Source organism: Gossypium hirsutum, chromosome A06 (genome assembly GCF_007990345.1).
Source record: "Gossypium hirsutum isolate 1008001.06 chromosome A06, Gossypium_hirsutum_v2.1, whole genome shotgun sequence".
NCBI lineage: Eukaryota > Viridiplantae > Streptophyta > Magnoliopsida > Malvales > Malvaceae > Gossypium > Gossypium hirsutum.
Window position 1 is genome coordinate 115,121,847 of NC_053429.1, and position 17,626 is coordinate 115,139,472.

Sequence of the window (17,626 nt, forward strand, 5' to 3'; positions counted from 1 at the left end):
ACTTATTAATCTCTCGATGTTGTAATCTTCGAGAGCGTGCACGAGATCTCAAAATTTGTTTGTACTCACTATATTAAAAACAAGTCTAATTGGTTAGAAGATAAACAAATCAAAACGACGAATATGTAAGACAATTTTATAACTTACTTGCGCAACGATTCAATTGAATCGTGGTGAAAAATTACATATCGATGTGCCTGTATCCACAATATATCATCTAATTCTACAATTTCAACTTTTCCGATTGGTTCTCCATAACTTTGAAATAAATAAGTTTCGGCCAAGTCATGATCATTGAGCCCAGCATTTCTACTTGGTCTATTCAATCGTGTTTCATCATCTTCTAAATATCTAGAACAGAAGTTCATGCACTTTTCTGCCAAGTAGCCTTCAGCAATTGATCCTTCTGGATAACGCTTATTGCGACAATATGACTTCAATTTGCTTAGGAACCTAAACACGATATACAATATTTATCAAAAGCTGTAACTAAATGTATAGAGGTGAATGAATGAATACTTGAGAAATAAATTAGCACCTTTCTATAGGATACATCCATCGATAAAAAACCGGTCCACCAAGGATTGCTTCGTGAGGGAGATGGATTACCAAGTGCACCATAATAGTGAAGAAGGAAGGTGGAAAGATCTTCTCTAAATTGTATAAAGTCAAAGCCGCTCGATCCTGTACTTTCTTAAGTTCTTCGACATTCAAAACTTTGCCACAAATAGCTTTCATTATATTGGATAGTTCAATTATACAGGACATTACATTTTTTGGCATACAGCACCGTAAAGCAATTGGGAGTAAATCTTGCATCAAGATGTGGTAATCATGTGATTTTAATGAATATAATCTTCGGTCTTTGAAACTCACACATCGAGATATATTTGACGCATACGCATCTGGGACCTTTATATCCTTCAACACCATGCAGAAAACTTCTTTCTCTTTCTTTGACATTGAAAAAATAGAAGGCGGCAACCGATATTTCCCATTCGGCAGTACTTGAGGATGAAGATCACGCCGGATTCTTATGTCAACTAAATCAAGTCGGCTCTGAAGATTGTCTTTTGATTTCCCATCGACATTTAAAATTGTCCCAATTATGTTCTAGCAGACATTCTTCTCAATATGCATGACATCAAGATTGTGGCGTAAAATATTGTGCTCCCAATAAGGCAACTCAAAAAAAATACTCCTTTTCTTCCACAACTCCGCCTCATTAGGATCATCCTCTTCGTCAGATTCATCATCAGATTCATCCCTCGATCTTCTCCTTGTTTGCGTGATAGGTGGTTGATTCATCTTCCCGTAACTAAAGTTGATATCTTTTAACATAAACAAGATTTCAGATCCAACGGTCTGCTCAGGAGCTCCTCTGTACTCTTCAGTACCGTCAAATAGAGTCCTCTGAAATCTAAATTTATGATTTTCATCTAACCACCGACGATGGCCGATGTAAGAGAACTTCTTCCCATTATACAACCACTTCGAACAAGTTTGCGCAGCACAACAAGGACAGGCATAACGTCCTTTAGTACTCCAACCCAATAAATTAGCATAAGCCGGGAAATCATTAATTGTCCACAATAAAGCTGCACGTAAATTAAAGTTCTCCTTTCTCAATACATCATATGTCTCAACACCTGACCATAATTGTTTTAACTCTTCAATAAGTGGCTACAAATAGATGTCAATATCATTTCCGGGACCTTTCTCTCCAGGGATAATCATTGATAAAATAAATGAAGATTGCTTCATGCAAATCCATGGAGGCAAATTGTAAGGAACAAGCACTATAGGCCAAGTACTGTACGAAGTACTCATGATTTTAAATGGATTAAAGCCATCAGCTGCTAGCCCAAGCCTTACATTCCGAGGATCGCTTGCAAAGCTTGGAAATTTACTGTCAAATGATTTCCAAGCTAAAGAATCTGCAGGATGTCTTAATAATCCATCATCGGTCCGTTGATCATTATGCCACCTCATAGATTCGGATGTCTTTGAGGACATGAAAAGCCTTTGAAGTCTTGGTATTAGGGGAAAATATCGGAAGACCTTGACTGGCTTCTTTCTTAACTGTGCCTCACCTTCATCCGTATTCACATCTTCTATATTACTATTCATCCAACGAGACTTACCGCAAATATGACAAGATTGTTGGTTTTTCTGATCACCCCAGTACAACATGCAGTCATTTGGGCAACTATGAATTTTATCGTACCCAAGGCCCAAATCTTTTATTAGTCTCTTCATATCTTGACAAGACTGGGGAATTTTTGCAAACGGAAACATCTCTCTTAGAAACTCTAGCAGCATTGTAAAAGAGTTTCCGGTCCACCCTCCCAAACATTTTAAGTGAAATAGACGAATGTAGAAGGATAATTTCTAATATTTTGATCCCTCGTAAAGTTCTTCATTCATTTCATTAAGTAAATTGTAGAACTTAGCCGCTTCTTCATTTGGCTCCTCATTAGGTGCACTTGTTCCCGTTTCGCAAAAAAAAATTCCAGTAAAATTAAAGTCAGGTGGAAACGATTGCTCACCATGACTACGCATATTAAATGCATCCCGCAACATATCTTCCATGTCATCTTGTCTAACATACTGATGGTAATCAGTATCAGGATAAGTCGGATTAATCGTTGAAGAAGTTCCACTAGATGTACACTCTCCATGGAAAATCCATTTGTTATACCCCCGAATAAAGCCATCAACAATTAGATGTTCGTAGACAACTTCACGAAAATGCCAGTAGATGTTGCCACACTTCTTACACGGGCAAAGAATCATATTCTCTTGGCTTGCATTTTGAAATGCAAAATTTAGAAAAGTTTGTACTCCATTTTGATAGGCATTGCTTACCCTTGACAATTTCATCCAACTCCTATCCATTTTGTAGTTCTTGAAATCTAAAGTTCACAACATATTACAGTTACTTAAATGTTCTCAATTGATTTAAATCATATCATTATACTAAATATTAAGTCTCTAATGGGTATAAACTAATTCAGGCAAGTTGCGAGATTTTCAACTATAGATTTATGTATTATGTAAGTTAAGTAAATTTCGTATACTAGTTATGTATGATATGATATATATTTAAGTATTATGTAAGTTATGTAAGTTATGATATGATATATATTTATGTAAATTATATATTTATCTAAGTTATATAAATTATGTAAGTTATGTAAATTATGATATAAAATATATTTAAGTATTATGTAAGTTATGTAAGTTATATATTTATCTAAGTTATATAAGTTATGTACATTTTGTAAGTTATATAAATTATGATATCAAATATATTTATGTATTATGTAAGTTTTTTATTTCACGATGTGGAAAATCACATGGATAATACATATCAAGTATCAAGTATCTACAGGTAAGTAGCGGGATTAAATAATATTTAATTAAATAATATTTATAAAAATTATTTTAATTAAGTAATATACATGTCGTTCGTTTTTATTTGACAAATCACATGTGCAGTTAAAATAGTCCACACTTAATTTAATTTATGTTTTACAAGTCATCTTTTCTTAAGTACATATTAAAGCACTGTGTGGACATCCGTATTTAGCTTAAAAGCTATGATTTAGTTTGAATAAAAAGTTTAACTTAAATGGTAAAACGGACGATAATATTTGTGATAAAATGGAGAATTTTTTAAGATTCATCATACGCGGCGTTGTTACACCTAGGGAGGATCCAATATATCTTGCAGCTCGATATAAGGCAACCCGTCAGGTTTCCAGCCTATATACTTTGAATCTTTAAAATATTTAAATATTAAAATCAAACATTATTAATATAAAAAAATAGTAATTTGAATATAATAATATAAAAAAGAATCGTAGTTTAATTTTTATAAGTACATTGGAAATAAATATTCAATAGTAAATAAGCTCGATAGAACTTTTTTCAAGTCTTTTTGAATTTTTTAAGATTCATCATACGTGGCGTTGTTACACCTAGGGAGGATCCATTATATCTTGCAGCTCGATATAAGGCAACCCGGTCAGGTTTCCAGCCTATATACTTTGAATCTTTAAAATATTTAAATATTAAAATCAAACATTATTAATATAAAAAATAGTAATTTGAATATAATAATATAAAAAAAGAATCGTAGTTTAATTTTTATAAGTACATTGGAAATAAATATTCAATAGTAAATGAGCTCGATAGAACTTTTTTCAAGTCTTTTTGAATTTTTTAAGATTCATCATATGTGGCGTTGTTACACCTAGGGAGGATCCATTATATCTTGCAGCTCGATATAAGGTAACCCGTCAGGTTTCCAGCCTATATACTTTGAATCTTTAAAATATTTAAATATTAAAATCAAACATTATTAATATAAAAAATAGTAATTTGAATATAATAATATAAAAAAGAATCGTAGTTTAATTTTTATAAGTAAATTGGAAATAAATATTCAATAGTAAATGAGCTCGATAGAACTTTTTTCAAGTCTTTTTGAATTTTTTAAGATTCATCATACGTGGCGTTGTTACACCTAAGGAGGATCCATTATATCTTGCAGCTCGATATAAGGCAACCCGTCAGGTTTCCAGCCTATATACTTTGAATCTTTAAAACATTTAAAATAAGGTTGGAGAGAAGGTCATCCATTGTTGTAATTTTAGTGGACAAGCAAGCTACACGGTAATAAAATTAATTCATACTTATTCATACTTAAGCTGAATCAAATAATAATTAAGTTGAACCAAATATTTAAAATTAATTTGGTAACAAAATAGTTCTGCTCCAAACAGAACCAGCAATTAAATCTTTACAAAATCGCAACCCCAAAATATTAATTTTTCCAAAATCATCATGATAAAACTATTATTGATTAGAATTTTGAAATAAAACATACCTTAATAAAACGTACCTGGTCTACTCCACTCTCACCAGCAAACAGGGGCTGGAGTCAAAAAAGTAATATTTGTTAAGTAATTTAAAGTGAAAATGCATAGAAATAAGGAAAAAAAACTTAGCAACGAAACCTATACGTACCTAGAACAAATGTCAATGGCTGTGGTGTATTTAGTTGCACCAAATATTAATTCAGGTGCTCGATAGTACCTAGAACAGATGTAAGATTATAAGAGTAGCACCAAATATATTTCAGTTTAAGCAAATATAAAAACTTTATCTATATCAGTACCAAATATTAATTCGAAGATTAAATGGCAGCTTCAATTGAACCAATAGCTGCAGGAGGAGCAGGAAGCAGTAACTGAAATACATACAACATTAATTCACTAATACAGACACATGTAAGATTATAAGAGTAGCACCAAATATATTTCAGTTTAAGCAAATATGAAAACTTTATCTATATCAGTACCAAATATTAATTCGAAGATTAAATGACAGCTTCAGTTGAACCAATAGTTGCAGGAGGAGCAAGAAGCAATAACTGAAACATATACAACATTAATTCACTAATATAGACACATGGAACTATATCCTAAAAGTCAAAACACAAGGAATTAAAGTATATGTACCATATTTAGTATACAATATAATTTTACTTCATATATATTACTTCATATAATTATTATAGTAATAATTAAATTTATTAACAATCGTCATTGTACAAAAATAGGGAAGAAAAAATTAGGTGTTGGTTAAAAGCAGTCAAAAAAATATTTTTGTACAAAATTAATTCAAATACTAAGTAAATCTTGACAGAATAACCCAAACAAGAAGGAATTATATAACCAACCTGCAGTGTACAAGAAGTAATAGATAGGCATTTGATACTTGATAAGGATGCTAACAAACTGATACAAAAATTATCAATCTGAATGGCTGATCATTTTTTCATTTGCTCCCTGGAATGCATTGATTTATCAAATTAGATTCAATACACAGAACATAAATGTAAAATTAATTAATAATAAAACTTACTTGCGTCTCAGAAACAGATACAGAAGAATGACCCTGAAAAAGTTTAAAAATTAAATGTCAACAAAATCCAACTGATTTGTACCAAAATAGATCATCTTCAAACTACAACCATCTAAATTGGAAATTGATATAAGGCATAATGTGAGTAATCCTTAGTAAAACTTCATGTCAGTTTTGCGATATAATTCAGTCAAAATAAACTTCTCAGCCCAAAAATATGCAGCAGTTGTTGCAAATGTTTTTACATTACATATATTTATAATCCAGTCAAAATAAACTTCATGTCAGTTTTCCTAGATATAGAAAAAGGGATAGAAATGACATCCATATTTAGACATAAGTAAAAGTTTACAAGCTGTAGTGTTTGCAAAAGCTAATCATGAAAATATTGGTCAACAGATTGTTGCAGCACATCAAAATCTTGTTGTAAAAGATTGTTGATATTAGCAAGAAGTAAACTTTGGCCTCTAGCCTTAACAAGTAATGTGATAAGAGAAGTTTCCAACATAAGTTAAGTGTTAAAAAAATCATATGAAAGGAAAAAGAAAATGGGGGAAGCAAATGTTTTAGTCGTTCACATCTGAGCCTAAGAATCAAAAGAAGTTCATAAAAAGAAACTCATTGACAGACATTACAGACAATAGGCTAAAAACAAACAGATCTGATAATATGGGTCAAACCATCTAGCCAATGGAACTGATTGGCCAAGAAATTTTCATTAGACGTTTCTAACTTTATGAACTTTGAACAATGGATGAGGACCAGCATTTGCAACCCCATGACACCATGATATTTTACCTAGAAATAAAGATTTAGCAAATTAAATATACATACCTCTTAGAAAGTATAAATTGGATGGAAGAGTCAATTCTAGCAAATTAAATTACACCTGCAAACAATGAACAACCATGAAATAAAAAAATAATTTAAGGATAAACAAGAATTAAATAAGAATTAAAAACATGATCCATTAACGAATTTTCCAAAGCAAAAAGCTATAAATTATTTAAATTAACGATAAAAACCAAATTTATATTATTGTTTATGTATTATGAAATACATAAATAAATTAATAAATCCTTTGGATAATTTCCAAACCCCAAGAAGACCAAACATTTTTTATATTATCTATCGGCATCAATCCTAAGCTTCAAAAAATTTGTGGAGAAATTGACTACCCCATCGAATGTTTAACATCAATTATTCCATTCCTAAATGAAAATGTTGCCATGATCTCTATGTCTATTCTCAAAGTTGAGATTGATGCAATTCATAACAAGACCAAGGAAGCGTTAGACAAGACTTACGAGCTTTCAATGAATCCCCCTACCTCAAGACTCCTCCCTTTATGTCTTAAAAGTTGTATTAATAACTACAATGCCATTCTAGAAAGCAAACAAAGAATCCTATATGCAATCTCCATGGGTGATGCTAACGAGCTGAGCATGGAGCTAAGCCACAACATGGAGGATGTATTTGCATGCGAGGAGGAGTTCAACAAAGCCAAAATTGAGTCGCCAATAACAGAATTAAATTCATTACTTGTCAAGATAATTACCAACAGTTTGACAATTGATGTTAACATGACCAACGTTTAGAGGAACAACTCATGATAAACAAATTACATTAAACCTAAAAAGTTATAGCATTTTTTATTTGTAACACGCAGGGCTGGAGATAAGAGTTTCAGTTCATAACAAAATAACTGAATACCCCTGCAATGTTGCACCCTTCTTACCTCAACAGTTTCAGTTCATAACAGAGTTGCTTAAACCTAATACATAGATAAGAGTACCTTTAGAACCACAGCTCCACCAGTTAAGGGCCAAAAAGGCAAGTAATTACTATCCATTATGCATTATCAGAGAGGAGCGATTTTTGTTGGGATCTAAAGTCGTGGTGTTCATTATGCATTTCTAATTCTACAAATGAGCCTTTGGGTATAGCTGAATAATTACTATCCATTCTAGATCAAAGAAATGCTTAACAAGCTTGAAACTTTGTGAAGATCTCTCAGAAAAAAATCGAATGTAACGATTAAAAAACTTACAAAGAATTGGGAGGAATTGAATTGAATGGAATGGATTTTGAAAGGGTCAAGAAAAAACAACAGATCTGTGGTGGGTCAACGTTTTTGGATGCTTTATTGGAAGGGGAGAGATAAAGAGCAATTTGTTTGGAAATAAAGGAAAAGTTTTCCAGGGCTGCCATTGGAGGATATAATTTTATAGAAATGTAGATTTAATCTTTCGATGTTGCTACGTTAGATGAATGACATAGATCTGAACCACCATATTTAGAGGGTCATACTTCCATGTCCATGTCTTATTAATATGTTTCATACATGGTACTTCAAGGAAAATTAAAAGCCAAAGCAACATGGCCTCAGCATAATCACTCCCAGACTACTATAGCAACTGGACAAATCAGAGCAGAGCTAATGTGCTAAAAACGAGTTGCAAGTTCTCCATGAATAACATTTAATTACACGAATGACAGAGAAGTCTACAAGAGAAGAAGACGTAAGAAAATTCCAGCACAGACTACATATCAAGAAAAGAAGTGGTTGTTCAAAATAGCAAGTTCAGTCAATTAAGCTTTATTCCCAAACAAAAAAAAATAGGCAAGTAATACAGTAACTACACATTAATTTGAAGGGGACTCAAAAACTAACCTTTTCAAACCCACGAAGCATATCACCGTCAACGAGAGGAAAGGGAAAATAGTTAGGGATTTCGGGGATGGGGGAACAGATTAAGGGAAAAAAAGGGGACTTGGGGAAATTGTTAGGAATTTCGGGTTTGGGGATTTAGGGGATGATTTGGGGGAAAAGAAATAGGTGTTTTCTGTTTTAGGGATTTATGGAATTAAAAAGAGACGAAATGGGGAAAAATGGGGGAAAATGACTTAGCAAAAAACAAAAATGATTTCGGGTAAAGGGCATAAACCTGAGGAGAGAAAAAACGATGCCGTTTTAAATAAGGAAAATTTGTGGCGTTTTCAGCAAAGCGCCGGTAATGAAACCTTTTGCGGCGTTTTTTCGCAAAGCGCCACTAACGCCTCTTTTATCTACACTATAAAATGACGCCGTTCTAATACGAGTTGTGGCGTTTATTATAGAAACGCCGCTAAAGCCACTACTATTCAGAGGAGACGACGCCGTTTTACTCTGAATAATGATATTTTATGGTGTTTTCTGAAAAAACGCCGCTATTTCCTATCTTTTGCGGCATTTTATGTATAAACGCCGCTAATACCTAAATATTTTATAAAAATTGATCAAAATTTAAAACTATATATTTAGAATTTCTTTTAAATTATATCTAAAACTTTAACTTTCATTTAATACACATTTTAAAATACATATTATGTATGCATATAAATTAATTAAATAAAAACATGATGCTATTTATATCAATATAATGTGTTAATATTTTACAAGATCTAGATCAAATTACAGTTCGTGTACACAATTGCACAGTAAACCACTTTTCATCTTAGCTATTTGGGATTTAACATTTATCTTCTAAATTAAAATCCAAAATTATACTCTAAATTTGAAACCCTAAACCTGAGACTCTAAACCCTAAACCTTAGACCACAAACACAAAATCCCTAACCCTAAACTTTAAACCCCAAAACCATTAACCCCTAAACCAACCATAAGTACTCCTAGATCATAAAGCCCAAACTATAAACTCTAAAAATTGTTAACCCTAAACCATAATCGTAGACATATTTTTGGGAATTCGTGTGGCCAATGTTAGTGTAGTACAAATTAAAACACATATATGTTTATATTATTATATTAAATAATATGAGTATGTACAAAATAGCATGAATCTTAGTAAAATCCAAATGTTCTTCAGTTAATTTCTAGCTAATAGTATCATTTCCTTAAACCCTTAACCTAAACTTACACCCTAAAAATATAGAATCTTAATATATATTACAAGTTTTAATATATATATAACAAGGGACAAAAGTAATTAAAATAGAATCTTAATGCTTACCAAAACCCTAAAATAAATTAATTTTTTATCATTAATCATAACCTAATAGCATAACCCCTAAAACCATGAATATTAATATTAATTCTACCTTAAACCCTAAAACACAGTAAACCCCAAACTCAAAGTACTCTAATTAAAACATAAATCCATAACCCAAAATAATAAACATTATATCATAAACCCTAAAACTCTAAATTAACCTTAAAATTCATAACCTTAATTCATATTTTGCGGCGTTTTAAAAACAAACGCCGCTAATTCCCCTATAGCTAACTAATGGACGGCGCCGTTTTGCTCAACACTTCTGCGGCGTTTTTAGAAAAACGCCGCTAATACTTCACCCATTGTGGCGCTTTTACAAAAACGCCGCTAATGCTTGAACTTTTTGTGGCGTTTTACGAGAAACGCCACTAATGCCTCAATAGCTCACCTACACACGGTGCCGTTTTGCTCAATACTTTTGCGACATTTGTAGAAACCGCCGCTAATGCGTCACATATTGCGGCGTTTTTGGTAAAATGCCGCTAATGCTTGAAGTTATAGCGGCGTTTTTGGTAAAACGCCGCTAATGCCTCAAAAGAGCTCACCAACATACGGCACCGTTTTGCTCAACACTTTTACGGCATTTTTTGACAACCGCCGCTAATGTGTCAGCCATTGCGGCGTTCTTTTATAAACGCCGTTAATGCTTTATTTTTTATGGCGTTTTCTACATAAGCGCCACTAATAGTGATCTTTTGCGGTGTTTTTTTGACAAACGCCACTATAGCTCTGATCTATAGCGGCGTTTTTATTCAAACGCCACTGATGTACATATTTTGCGGCATTTTTTGTCCAAACGCCGCTAAAAGCACCGCTAAAAGCCTATTTTGCTGTAGTGTGTGAGAAAAGTTTTGTGAGAGTTCTGAGAGAAAATTTGAGAGGTACACTTGTGAGGTTTTTGAGGAAAACAGAATCGGGATCGAGTAACTTGTCCATCTTAGCCCCACCTATGTTTGATGGAGAGAATTATCAAGCATGGACCGTGAGAATGCAAACATACATGGAGGGTTGTGATTATTGGGAAGCTGTCGAGGAAGACTATGAGGTGACTCCACTTTCCAACAATCCAACTATGAATTAGGTCAAAATGTACCAGGAGAGAACCACCAGGAAGACTAAGGCAAAGTCTTGTCTTTATACTTCGGTTTCACCAGCTATATTCAATAGAATTATGGTTTTTGGATCAGCGAAGGAGATATGAGACTACCTCAAATCTGATTATCAAGGAGATAAGAGGATCAAGAGTATGAAGGTGTTAAACTTGATCAGAGAATTCGAGAGGCTACAAATGAAGGAGTTTGAGTCAATCAAAGAATATTCAGACAAGCTGATGATATTGCCAACAAGGTAAGAGTTCTTGGGACTAATCTCTCTGATTCTAGACTGGTGCAGAAGATACTTATCTCTGTGCCTGAGAAATATGAAGCAACTATTACCTCTTTTGAGAACACTAAAGACTTGACTCAATTGAGAGTAGTGGAGTTGATCAGTGCTTTACAAGCATAAGAGCAGAGGAGGCTAATGAGGCAGGAAGGAAGCATAGAAAGAAGCATAGAATGAGCATTGAAGGCTATGATGTAGGAAGGGGAAAAAAGAGAGGAGCAGAAGTGAAATGGGAAGAAGAGTGATTGCAATAGTGGTTCAGAAACTGTTGTAAAAGGTAATAGTACTAAAAATTATAATAAGTATTCTTCATGTAAGTATTGTGGAAAACAGAATCATCCCCATTTCAAGTGTTGGCGAAGGCCAGATGTGAAATACAGAACGTGTAACTTGATGGGGCACATTGAGAGGTTCTGCAAGGAACTGAGAAATCAGCAGCAAGTTGGAGCACATGTTGTAGTTAAAGAAGAAGAAGACCATTTGTTTGTCGTCTCTTGCTTCTCATCAAGCATTTTATATGACGGTTGGTTAGTTGATAGTGGTTGTAGTAATCACATGACTTATGATGAGAAGTTGTTTAAAGACCTTGACAGGTCATTGAAGTCGAAAGTAAGAATAGGAAATGGAGAATACCTAGAAGTGAATGAGAGAGGCACAGTAGTAATAGAGAGCTGTGCTGGAACTAAGTTGATTTCAGATGTTCTGTTTGTACCTGAGATTGATCAAAACTTGTTGAGTGTGAGCCAATTGGTAGAGAAGAGTGTAACACCCCGTACCCGAGACCATTTCCGGAGTCGGACACGAGGGGTTCACAGACTAAATTCGCTTACTATTGCAGTCCATTTTAAATTTTCCAGGCAAGCTGGCTAACTGCATCACTGTCACCTTAAAAATCATATCTTGAGTTTCACAACTCGAAAATCAGCTTCGTGATTTTTCCCTGAAACTAGACTCATATATGCATCTACAAATTTTTTTCTAGAATTTTTGGTCAGGCCAATTAGTACAGTTTATTAGTCAAAGTCTCCCATGTTATAGGGATCCACTACACTGACCTTTGCGCATTACGACTTGGATATCTCCCTGTACAGGGCTTCAATACTGATGTAGTTTGTTTCTATAGAAACTAGACTCAAAAACGAATCTATTCATATATGGCATGACTTCTAATTATCTCTGGTTAATTTATAATGAATTTCCAAAGTCGGAACAGGGAATCCAGAAACCGTTATGGCCCTGTCTCACGAAAACTTTAGCATCTCATAATATACTATTCATATGAACGTTTCGTTACTTTCCTATGAAAATAGATTCATCAAGGTTCGTTTGCATAATTTATTCACTATTTAATTCCATTCCTACTATTTTTAGTGATTTTCCAAATCTACATCACTGCTGCTGTCAGCATCTACCTTTAAGGTAGACTTTACCTATTTCATAGTTTCCATGATTCAACTAGCCCTTTTAGCATAAATAGCACAAATTATGATAGTGATTAACCATTCCCATGGCCAATCCTTGTTAAGCATATCCATACCAAATGAGTATAACATTATGCTCAAACATATATAAGCCATTTTCGCATGGCTATCCAAAATTATACAAATCCAAAGGGTCCATGACCCACAACAAAGAGGGTAGTCCTATACATGCCATTTCGAAGTTCAACCAAAATTGTACCAAAAGGGGGCTTTGATAGTGTGGGCGACTTCGACTTCAAAATCCCGAGTCCGATAGCTGAAGAACCAAAATCTATAAAACAGAGAATCAAAGAAACGGAGTAAGCATTTAATGCTTAGTAAGTTTTAAGCAAGACAAAGTGTTCTCAATCACTATTATTGGTCATTCATTTCAACTGTTCGATGAAGTTAATCTAGAGCTTCATCTCGATCTATAATATCATTAAACGCAACACTTGGCTGCCACATATATACTTTCGAATAATAATGACCTAGATGGTCAAATATTTCCAAAGCATATTCTCACATTTGGAGTTATAATATTAATCACATTTACCTACCTCTTTGATACTGATAATTCACCTCGAAATCACTCCACCGATGAGTAAGTAATACGTACCTGAACATCTTGAATACATAATACTTAATTGATGGTAACTTAATGCAGATACTCAATATCAAAGTCTTACTTGAATCCTAGCATTTAGCCGTCGGGTCTTTAAAGCTCGGATATAGTACGAGCACGAAGCCTACGGACATTAATCAGGATAATACTCTCGCATAAAGCCTGCGGGGTTTTAACCCGGATATAGTACTGACACAATTTCCCTTCGGGACTTATCACATTTATACACTTTCACATCCATCACGTTGGCCACTCGGCCCTGTCACATATATACACTTTCACATTCATCACATCGGCCATTAGGCCTTATCACATATATACACTTTCACATTCATCACATCGGCCATTAGGCCTTATCACATATATATACACTTTCACATTCATCACATCGGCCATTAGGCCTTATCACATATATATACACTTTCACATTCATCACATTGGCCATTCGGCCTTATCACATATATATACTTTCACATTCATCACATCGGCTATTAGGCCTTATCACATATATATACATTCACATCACAATTATCCAAATATACTTCACATATCACATATACTATCATGTATACACTTTGTCTTGGCCGAATCTACATTAATCATTTCCCAATGAATAATTCAATTTCACGCCATACTATCATTTCATATTCGAATACTCATAAACTTACAATTTCACAAATTTTAATATCAAAGATCCATCTAACACTCATGTATCGTTTTACAATATCACGACTTAGAATTCACGTATGGGTTTAATCAATAGCTTATGAGTAACTAAAACAAGTTTTATCCATGTTTACAACAAAATCACATATTCACTACGAGCTGTTTTCCTGAGCAGTAGTCACTAAATTATTTATAACTGGAGCTACAAAACTCCAAATCACTTGCCGTTAATTTTCCCTGAATATAGACTCGTATATCTTCCATTCATAAAATTTTCAGAATTTTAGGTTTGGCCAATCAATACCAGATTTTTCTTAAAGTTTCCCCTGTTTCACTATTTGACTAATCTGACCACTCTTCACTACGAATCAAATTTCTCATTTTACAGAATTCAAAATGTGTTGTATTTGATTTCATTTGAAACTAGACTCATTAAGGAGTCTAAGAATATAAATTTTATCTTATAACCATTTTTTTACAATTTATAATGATTTTCTAAAATCACGTTACTGCTGCTGTCCAAAGCAAATTATTACAATTTGCTCTTAACTTTCCAAGTCCAAACACATGAACTTACCATTTGAGTTTAAGACATATCATGGCCACATCATATCTTATTAAATCAACTCATTATGTCCTATTATGATTGAATTTACTCAACGTTTAATCACTTAAAACTTACCTCGGATGTGGTCGAACGATTTCGGCGGCTATTCGATCACTTTTTTTCCTTCCCTTTATCGGATTTAGATCCCCTTTGCTCTTGAGCTTAATTTAAACAAATAAATTCATTTAATATTTTCACTTGGGCAATTCCATTCAATACATGTATGTCATACAATTTAAGTACAATGACCTTGCTCAATACTATTTAAACATCATGCATTACCGAACTTCATCAACACCATCTAACTTCATATAGAAACACATATCGTCCTAGGTCGGTACACAAGTCAAATGCATCATTTAAATTGTCAAAGTCCACAATTTAGTCATATTTCTCTATCATAGTTTCTTCACTTAAACCGAATTAACAAGCCCATATAGTCCTTGGCCGAATGCTATTTAACCCAAGTCATCAAGAATTTCATTATTTAACACCTTAGATATCCATAGCTAAATAGGTTATTTGTACATACATATATATACATAAGTGCATAGATACTATGTTACTAACAATTATTTCCTTGCTTAGCAGCCAAACCAATATACACATTACTTCATATCTACCCGTCACGTTTTCTCTACTTAAACCGAATAAACTTGCACATAAGGTCCTTGGCCGAACCTCACTAAAACAAGTCAACCAAAATCTTAGTATTTATCTTGTGTATAACCTTATTTACCTTCCAAAAATCGTAAAAACATCAAACTCTTAATGTTCATGTACAAGGCCGAATCTTAACATGATCCAACCTCCAACTCATTCCTTTCAACAACCAAAACCGAATGCTCAAGCCATCACCGAGATTTCGAAATTTTGCCATGGTTTGTGTAAGAAATTTGCTAATTAACTAGAAACAAGTTTAAAACTTAAGAATTTAACACAACATACTAACCTCCCCTTAAGCTCAAGGTGACTGAAACCTCTCTTCTTCCTCCTTTCAAACCGGCCAAGAAGAACCAAAGGATGAAGCCTTTCTTTTTTTTTTTTCTAGTTTCGGCAAAATGGGGGAACAACCACACACTTTTTTTTTTGTTTTCATCATATTCCCTTTCATTATTTTATTCCCATGCTCCTTATTTTATCATACTTCCCATGAAACACTAACTTAACATGTTTATGACATGTTCTTGCCCATCACACTTGGTCTACCATACTTGTCATGGCCGGCCACTACTAATTAGGGGGGAAATTGACATGCAAGTCCCCCCTTTTTATTTCATGCACTAATAGATCCTTATGCTTTGACCTATCACATTTCAAAATTTTCTCACATAAGTCCTATTTACTAAAATTCACTTACTATTAACAAAATTCAAACATGAAATTTTCACACATGCATATGTACATATAATGAGCATCAACTATGACGGTTACTTATCTTTATGACTCGGTTTAGTGGTCCCGAAACCACTTTCCGACTAGGGTCACTTTAGAGGTGTCACAAAGAGATTCAAGGTGATGTTCAAAAAAGGAATGTGTCTGATGCTTGACTCTAGTGGCAATGAATTGTTTAGGATCAAGATGCAGAAGAGGAGTTTCTCATTAAATCCATTTGAAGAGGAGCAAGTGGCATCCAAGTGTTACGAAGGAATAACATCAATGCAACAAACAATTATGAAATTGATGGCACAATGTAATGAAAAAAATTTTGAGTTTGAGATATAATCAACAGATAATCGTATCGTGCAAGAACAACTGCAAATCAAGTGTTTTGAGAATGAGGAGTTGCATGCAAAGGTAACTTTGTTGGAGCAGCAGTTGACATATCTCTCTGATAAACTATCATCTTTTGTAGATGAAATATCTGAAGAACATGCGATGAGCCACGGAAAAAGAATCTATCTCAGGAGATCAAGAGTAATGTGCAACTTTTAGAAGAGAATAGTGGGTTATGTTTCCAAAATCAAAAGCCAACTAAAGAAGCTTTATATGTGAAAGAATTGACATCTATATATGTTGTTGAGTTTAAGAATTTAGTTGGTAATGTGATCAAGCTTTCAATGCAAAATAAAAAATTGAAAAAGGAATTATTAGCTCGGAGAAGATTTGTTAATCAAACTATAAATGGTATTAATTGCAAGTATAGTGACAACACAAGACCTTAGAAGAAAGGAAAGCACTCTGGCCACTCTCATGACTTTTTTAGAGCAGCTTGTGATGATTTTGAATTATGGAATTTTGATTTAGATGGCATTACATGCTAGGAAACTATTAGAGGCAACTCTTGAAGTTGAAGCTACACTAGTCAAGAAGGAATTCATAGAAGGCGAATATTGAAGAAACTGGTTTATTGCAAATCAGAGATCAGATGACGGATATTTTTACTAAATTTTTCATGTTAGTCATTTTTTTACTTTCTCAAGAATAAACTTGGTGTCTGCAGCACTTGAGTTAGGAGGAGAATGTTAGTATCTCAAGGCTGTAACTATTTTTTTAAAAAAATAAGACTAAGCCCTAGGGAGATTTGTTAGCTTGTTAGTAGGAGTAGCAATTTGAATTTTTGTTGAGGTTGTTACTTGAGACTTGTATATAAAGGCTGCATTGATAATGGATTAAATCATCCCTTCATTTCATCTTTTCTTCTATACTTCAATTAAGTCTTTGCTAAACCAACATAATATTTTTTTTTATCTTTCCAATCTATATGGGAAAGAAACTTTCCTACCTTTTATCATTGAAATCACATTGTCATGCTCATGGGAAAGTAACTATCAATGAAAAGTTTGATTCCAAGGAAAGTAAATAAAATTTGACATACCAAACGTTAGAATTACTTTCCAATTGATTAAATTTCTAAGAAAATGATTACTTTCCATCATACCAAATGCTACCCAAA

General features: G+C 33.5%; 1 protein-coding gene across 1 annotated transcript; it reads left to right on the forward strand.

Moving 5' to 3' along the window:
• Nucleotides 1-11,765: 11,765 nt before the first annotated feature.
• Nucleotides 11,766-17,067, forward strand: LOC107963105 (kinesin-like protein KIN-7M, chloroplastic). The gene is made up of 3 exons (XM_016899694.1): nucleotides 11,766-12,144; nucleotides 16,463-16,647; nucleotides 16,978-17,067. Exons 1-3 carry the CDS (start codon nucleotides 11,766-11,768, stop codon nucleotides 17,065-17,067), a joined length of 654 nt encoding a protein of 217 aa, XP_016755183.1.
• The last annotated feature ends 559 nt before the right edge of the window (nucleotides 17,068-17,626 follow it).

Coding starts and splice junctions, on each gene's coding strand:
- LOC107963105 (XM_016899694.1), top strand. CDS start 11,766: ATGGGGCACATTGAGAGGTTCTGCAAGGAACTGAGAAATCAGCAGCAA. Junction 12,145..16,462: donor AGAGAAGAGTGTAACACCCC/GTACCCGAGACC, acceptor TATAATCAACAG/ATAATCGTATCGTGCAAGAA. Junction 16,648..16,977: donor TCTATCTCAGGAGATCAAGA/GTAATGTGCAAC, acceptor ATTTTGATTTAG/ATGGCATTACATGCTAGGAA.